Here is a 7,702-nt window from a genome sequence, read left to right as displayed (position 1 = left end):
TACCTAAAGCGCCGTGACAGCCATGTTTTTTCTAAAATAATTATATACTGCTATGATAAAACATAACTTACCTGCTTGATTGTCTGCGATATTTTCATATTTTAAAACAAGTTCTTGGACATTTCCTGCAAAGAGTAAGAACCACCAATATTAACTTGCAGCATATTTTCAACAATATTAGTGATAATAACATTTTTGTAATTCACCTTCTGGTGGCATCTGACTTTGACCATCAACTTTGTCAGTTTGATCATTTTTATTATGAGGTTCATCACATGTAGATGTCATATCAGTATCATCGTGGGACAGACTGACAGGTTGCTGAGCAGAGGGAGCAGCAGGTTCACTGAGAGGGTTGATGTGTTTATTCTGAGGTGCCTCATTATTCACACCTGAACACACAACATAATGTGAGTCAGAATTAAGAAAATGAAACAACTTGAATCTGAATATTTGAGTCTGAATACTGCAGATTTTGAGAAATTTAAATCTGCACAAAAAGACTGTTTTGTATCTGGATGGAAAGGAACCCACAAAAAATGACAAATAGAAAACTTTAATAGATTCAACTTGATGAATTACACCACCCAATAAAAAGCAAATGTAGAGCAAACAGATGTTAATTAAGTCATGTATTTTCTAAAATAATTATATAGCACTATGATTAAACAGAACTTACCTTTTTGATTGTCTGTGATATTTTCAAAATTTTCATATTTTAAAACACGTTCTTGGACATTTCCTGCAGAGTAAGAACCACCAATATTAACTTGCATCATATTTTCAACAATATTAGTGATAATAACATTTTTGTAATTCACCTTCTGGTGGCATCTGACTTTGACCCTCAACTTTATCAGTTTGATCATTTTTATTAACATGTTAATCACATGTAGATGTCATATTAGTGTCATCGTGGGACAGACTGACAGGTTGCTGAGCAGAGGGAGCAGCAGGTTTACTGGGAGGGTTTATATTTCATAATACATTTTTAAAATATAATAAATTTGGGTAAGTGACTGATCCCTATCACCCGCTTCACTCTAAAAATAGTAAATGGTAAAAAGTATTTGTAGCTTAAAACATGAAACCCTTAAAACTACACGATTTACTACTCAATTTAAACACATCTTTATGTTAAATATATAACATATAACATATGTGTGTGCGTGCACACACACGCACATGCACACACGCACGCACACACACACACACACACACACACACACACACACACACACACACACATATATACATATACATATATATATATATATATATATATATATATATATATATATAGAGAGAGAGAGAGAGAGAGAGAGAGAGAGAGAGAGAGAGAGAGAGAGAGAGAGAGAGAGAGAGAGAGAGAGCCTCACACGAAAATAATGTGAGTCAGAATTAAGAAAATGAAACATGGTATCTGAATCTGAATATTTGAGACTGATTACTGCAGATTTGAAGATTAAATGTTTAGACTTTCATTTGATAGTTTGTTGAGCAGCTCACCAGTGAAATCCCCACCTGGCTCAGCTTCCTGGTCAGAATATGAAGGATCCTGATGTTCTGCAGCTGCATCACTTTTCTCGTTGCTGGAAACATTGTATGGACCCTCACAAGAAGGTTGATTTTTAACTGAAAGGAAAGAAGTACATAAAGATGACAGAAATACAAAACCCTAATGGATTAAATGAATTACACCACCCAATGAAAATGGAAAAACAGGTGTTACTTGAGTAATTTTTTATCTAAAATCAACATAATGTGAGTCAGAATTCAGGAAATTAAACATGGTACGTGAATTTGAATATTTGAATCTGGAGAAGTTTAAATGTTTGGAATTTTTTTTATTTATTTATTTTTTTGTATTTGATGGCAGATCATCAGTCAACTCCCCACCCGGTTCAGTTTGCTGGTCAGATGGTGAAGGATCCAGTTGTTTTGCATCTGCTTCACCTTTGTTGCTGCTCTTCGCACCTTCACAAGACGACTTTCTAGGTGAAGCTAAAGGAGGAGCAGATAAATAATGATAAAAAGAGAAATCATTACCTGTTGCAGTGCCATGGAATAGATTTCTAATATGAGATTTCTTTTCAAACTATTGAAAATGTTTTCTCACATACCCTGAAAATAGTAAATGGTAAAAAGCATTCGTAGCTTAAAACATGAAACCCTTAAAACTACTAATGATTGTAACATTTTGTGGTCTAACCTCTTACTAGAATCTCATGTTTGCATAACTCTATGTTTCGTGTGTCACTTCTCTCTAGGTCACTAGTTGTGTTATTGTTGTACAGGAGCTCACCACCAAGTCGCTGATCAGAGGGAACAGTTAGTGTTCTGTGAAGAAGACTTGTTCCTTCCTCATTTTGTGTTGTCTCATTTTTCAAACCTGAAATGGAGAAAATTTTAAAAATAAAAAATTTGAATATTGGCCAAACTGTCTTTTGAGTTAAAAGAACCCCATTCAGACAAATCAGTGACATGGACCAACTGGGTTCTAGGTTTTTTACAGCTCTGTTAAAAAGAAGCTAATCAAGAGTATAACAATTTGGTGCTTCCTTCCAAGCCTTCTCCAGTTCTTCTCTGAGCCCTTGGTATTTCTCTAGTTTCTCATGTTCCTTTTTCCTGATGTTGCCATCGCTTGGTATTGCCACATCCACCACTACGGCTTTCCTCTGTTCTTTGTCCACCACCACAATGTCTGGTTGGTTCGCCATTACCATTCTGTCTGTCTGTATCTGGAAGTCCCACAGGATCTTGGCTCGCTCGTTCTCTACAACCTTTGGAGGTGTTTCCCACTTTGACCTTGGGGTTTGCAGTCCATACTCCGCGCAGATGTTCCTGTATACTATGCCAGCCACTTGGTTATGGCGTTCCATGTATGCTTTGCCTGCCAGCATCTTACACCCTGCAGTTATGTGCTGTGACTGTCGGGGCCTTATCCTTGATGTACTTATGGATCTTGGATGTTTCATCCTGGATAGTGGCTCTCACGCTCACTAGTCCTCGGCCTCCTTCCTTGCGGCTAGCGTACAGTCTCAGGGTGCTGGATTTGGGGTGGAACCCTCCATGCATGGTGAGGAGCTTTCGTGTTTTAACATCTGTGGTCTGTATCTCTTCCTTTGGCCACCTTATTATTTCCGCAGGGTATCTGATCACTGGCAGGGCGTAGCTGTTTATTGCCTGGGATTTGTTCTTGCCATTGAGCTGGCTTCTTAGGACTTGCCTTACTCGTTGGAGGTATTTGGCTGTTGCCGCATTCCTTGTTGTCTGTTCAAGGTTGCCGTTCGCCTGTGGTATTCCAAGGCACTTGTAATTGTCCTCAATGTCTGCTATTGTTCCTTCTGGGAGTGAGACCCCTTCTGTGTGGATTACCTTGCCTCTCTTTGTCACCATCCTCCCACATTTCTCAAGTCCGAATGACATCCCGATGTCCGAGCTGTAGATCCTGGTGGTGTGGATCAGCGAGTCGATGTCTCGCTCACTCTTGGCGTACAGCTTGATGTCATCCATGTAGAGGAGGTGACTTATGGTGGCCCCGTTCCGGAGTCGGTATCCATAGCCAGTCTTGTTTTTTATTTGGCTGAGGGGCTTCAGAGCTATGCAGAACAGCAGTGGGGACAGTGCATCTCCTTGGTATATGCCACATTTGATGGATACTTGGGCAAGTGGCTTCCCGTTGGCTTCAAGGGTGGTTCTCCACAACCTCATCGAGTTTGCAATGAAGGCCCTTAGCGTTCTATTGATGTTGTACAGCTACAAGCATTCAGTAAACCATGTGTGTGGCATTGAGTGATAGGCTTTCTTGTAGTTGATCCAGGCTGTGCACAGGTTGGGGTGTCGCACTCTGCAGTCTTGGGCGACTGTTCTGTCTACCAGGAGTGGGTGTTTGGCTCCTCTGGTATCCTTACCAATGCCCTTCTGTGCTTCGCTCATGTATTGATCCATGTGCCCACTTATCTTAGCTGCGATGATGCCTGACATGAGCTTCCATGTTGTGGAGAGGCAGGTTATTGGCCGGTAGTTGGATGGGACTGTACCCTTTGAGGGATCCTTCATTATCAGGATCGTTCGCCCTTCGCCCTTCCCTGCTGCCAGGCGCTCATGGATTGCAGTGAGCTTCTTTAGCCAGTAGGCGTGGATCATGTCAGGGCCGGGTGCTGTCCAGTTTTTCATACCTGAGACTCTATGTTGGATGTCTGCCACTGTGATAGTCACTGGATTCTGTTCAGGGAGGTTGCTGTGGTCTTCCCTCAGATCCACCAGCCACTGTGCATCACTGTTGTGTGATGCCTCCCTCTCCCATATACCCTTCCAGTACTGTTCAGTTTCCAGCCTTGGTGGGTCTGCTCTGTTGTTATTACCCTGCCATTGAGAGTACACTTTCGCAGGTTGTGTTGCGAACAGCCGGTTTATTCGTCTGGCTTCGTTGTCTCTGGTGTATCTCTTTAGGCGGCTGGCCAAGGCTTGTAGCCTTTGCTTGGCAGTTTCGAGTGCTTCAGGTATGGTCATCTGGCTGTACCTCTAGGGCGTCGGTCTTTTCATTGCACCTCTCTGGGCCTCTGTCATTTGGCTCACTTCCCTCCGAGCTGCCTTGATTTTTGCCTCCAACCTTCGTTTCCATGGTGGGTATTGTTTCTCATGGCTCCCATGGTTGCTCTTATAGCCAAGCACCTCTAGGATCACTGATGCTGAAGCGTATACCAGCTCATTGGTTTCCGTGATTGTTGTGGTAGGGATCGCTCTCAATGCTGCATTCACATCTTCCATGAGACTTTCTGATGGTACTTCACTTAGCCGTTGTAGTGGGGTTCGGGGTTGCCTGTTCAATCTCGCCATGATCTTATCTTTCAGGTCAGTCGCTGCCTCGCTCAGCGTGTCTGTGCTCATTAGGGCTTCGTACCATATTTCCCGTTGGGGAGATGGTAAAACCTGCCCTCTGACCTGGCGTCCCCCTTGCCGTAGCATCTGTGTTGTATCTCGTCAATCTCTTACTAGAATCTCATGTTTGCATAACTCTATGTTTTGTGTGTCACTTCTCTCAAGGTCACTAGTTGTGTTATTGTTGTACAGGAGCTCACCACCAAGTCGCTGATCAGAGGGAACAGTTAGTGTTCTGTGAAGAAGACTTGTTCCTTCCTCATTGTGTGTTGTCTCATTTTTCAAACCTGAAATGGAGAAAAATAAAAAAATTCAGACAAATCAGTGACATGGACCAACTGGGTTCTAGGTTTTTTACAGCTATATATGTACATATATATATATGTATGTATATAAATGTGTGTGTGTGTGTGTGTGTGTGTGTGTGTGTGTGTGTGTGTGTGTGTGTGTGTGTGTGTGTGTGTGTGTGTGAATTCGTACAGTACCATTGTCATCTGTTTTTTCCACATCTTTTTTGAAACATGCTGGAACCAAACCCAGAAGAAAGAAACATTTTGTTGTATTTTCCAAAAGCATAGGTATTAACATTATTCAGCTGAAATCTTTCAACTGTGGGAAACGTTTACTACAAATATAACAATAATGATGAAGTATCCATTTTTTTTTTAAACTAACTTTAGGTTGAACCCTGGTTTCAAACAAACACCAAATCAATGTAATTTGGGAGAAATCAAACTGACTGCAGCCTGGTCACTTCAATGCATAAATGCTCCCTAATTTGAAGTCATTTTTCAGTTAAAGAGGACTTTGTACTGTAATTGTACCTTTATTATATCTCTTGCAGTATATGATGCCTACAACGACTGCTATGACTGCTCCTAATAGGACGACTGCAACAATCAGGCTTATGGTCAGTGCAGAGACACCTTCATCTGTACAGAAACACAAACATCAAACTCAGATCAGCTTCTTCTTCCATTACATTCAGGACTCTGTACTGTGTCTGACTTACCAGGGTAGCAGGTTTTGGCAGTGACTGTGGCTGTTGCATTGCTCAGACGGTTTCTCACTATACAGGTATATTCTTTACTTTTATCACTTAGTGGTACTGTCAACCTTTGACCAGTGCCATGGTAGATCCACTCATACATTAAGTACTGAGGTTGTCTGGACTCCACCGAGCAGGTCAACGTTGCCTCTTCTCCATCGTTGCTCGTCTCACATTTTATGTTTGGTTTGGCAAGCTTTTCTATATTAATACAAACATACATGAATGATACTGCAATAAAAAGACGGCAGAGTAACTTAACCACTGTGTTTGCCAAAAAGCAGAGCAGAGCAAAGTCCTTCAACTAATATGAAAGGCACCAATAAAACCATAAAGTTGATAATAAAAACTCAAGAAACCCTCCACATCAACGTCCACAAGCTTTAAATCTCCACATAAAATGTATAAAACTTACCTAAAACCTCCAAATTCAATGTTTGCCTTTTCAACACTTTGTCTGTGTAAACCTCTACTTCATATACTCCACTGTCGTCCAATGTGAGGCCTGTGATACTCAGTTCTGCAGAAATCCAGTCAAGGGTGACCCGGTTTTCAAACAGACCGAACTCCTGCTGCTTTATACCATCAAACTCCACCACTTTGTTACCATTATGCTTCCACAGAATTTCGTCCAGTTGTTTACTCCCATTAAATTGTGGCTTTAAGTTGAGCTTCAGTCCCATTAGTCCAAATGTAGGAGACTGTCCAGAAACTAGAAGGGTAAACATCACAAAGCAGATTGTATAAAAGAGTTTAGTTTAGTTTAGTGTAGTAGCTGAAGGCTGTGGCAGCAAACTCAGCATCTCTGCATGAAAACTAACGAAGTAATTAAATTGAATAATGAATTTAATAGAAATAGCTGCAGTGTTAACAGTCTGTTCTATTATCTCTTAGTCTGCAGCATTGAACTGAACGTCTAGAGACTTTATCTGTGCTGCCGTCATTCAGATACATCAAGGACACATTCAATGACACTTTCACCTAAACATGCAGTAAAACATAAAGCCTCTCTTTTTTAAAGGCGATGACACAGACACGACTGGTTTAGATCAGAATAAGTCAACAAAGACTGAACAAACTGTCAAACTGCTGCTGCAGTAAAAAAGGCATAATATTCCATTTGAATCATGTTTTAGTTATTTAATAATTGCGATTTCAAAGTCATAATATTCCACGATGCCATTACTATATAAAACGTACTTTATTGTGGTAGGTTCTAAATCATTCAACCATTAAATGGACAGTTGTACTCAGAACCACGCTGCACAGACGGACTCACCTGAGCAGCTGCAAACGAGACAGAGGACAAAATACAGACGAGTCATTTCTGACTTGCAGGTGCAGCTGAGGCTGAACTTTCACTCCAGGGCTGAAGTTAAAGCAACAAAATGTCCTTCCTCTAATTGAATGATGTAATTCCTAGTATTTCTAGCATTTTTGGCAAAGCAGGTCAGTTGAGCAGGTATTAGTGGCGTACACTGCAGAAGTGAAAGTCAAACCACACACAAAGAGAAAGCTTGTTTCATTCACCTGAGTTGCTGAGTTGGACCCGCCTTAATTGTTCCTTATCTAACGGTGACATGATGATAACCTCTAGATCTGTTTAGTAGTTCAAATAAATTATTGCTAGGACACATACTTTTTTTACTTTCATTTTAGCTTTGCTTATGTTTAGACATAAAGTTCCTAGTTTTGAGCTAAAGACAAAATTTGTTGTTGTTTTGAACATCCTGTATAGTTGTTCTGGTTTGGCAAAAAATACCAAAAGCT

At 40.8% G+C, this 7,702-nt stretch overlaps 1 protein-coding gene across 1 annotated transcript; it reads right to left on the bottom strand.

The window, feature by feature from the left end:
- Positions 1–4,986: 4,986 nt before the first annotated feature.
- Positions 4,987–7,391, bottom strand: LOC129603481 (lymphocyte function-associated antigen 3-like). Its single transcript, XM_055504873.1, has 5 exons — positions 7,212–7,391; positions 6,348–6,644; positions 5,897–6,133; positions 5,709–5,816; positions 4,987–5,171 (listed from the first exon to the last, which is right to left on the bottom strand). Exons 1-5 carry the CDS (start codon positions 7,255–7,257, stop codon positions 4,987–4,989), a joined length of 873 nt encoding a protein of 290 aa, XP_055360848.1. The 5' UTR covers positions 7,258–7,391.
- Positions 7,392–7,702: the final 311 nt, after the last annotated feature.

The sequence above is a fragment of the Betta splendens genome, chromosome 21 (assembly GCF_900634795.4).
Source record: "Betta splendens chromosome 21, fBetSpl5.4, whole genome shotgun sequence".
Lineage (NCBI taxonomy): Eukaryota > Metazoa > Chordata > Actinopteri > Anabantiformes > Osphronemidae > Betta > Betta splendens.
This window is presented reverse-complemented; position numbering and strand designations above follow the sequence as displayed.

Coding starts and splice junctions, on each gene's coding strand:
- LOC129603481 (XM_055504873.1), bottom strand. CDS start 7,257: ATGACTCGTCTGTATTTTGTCCTCTGTCTCGTTTGCAGCTGCTCAG. Junction 6,645..7,211: donor TCTCGTTTGCAGCTGCTCAG/GTGAGTCCGTCT, acceptor TTACCCTTCTAG/TTTCTGGACAGTCTCCTACA. Junction 5,817..5,896: donor TGCCAAAACCTGCTACCCTG/GTAAGTCAGACA, acceptor GTTTCTGTACAG/ATGAAGGTGTCTCTGCACTG.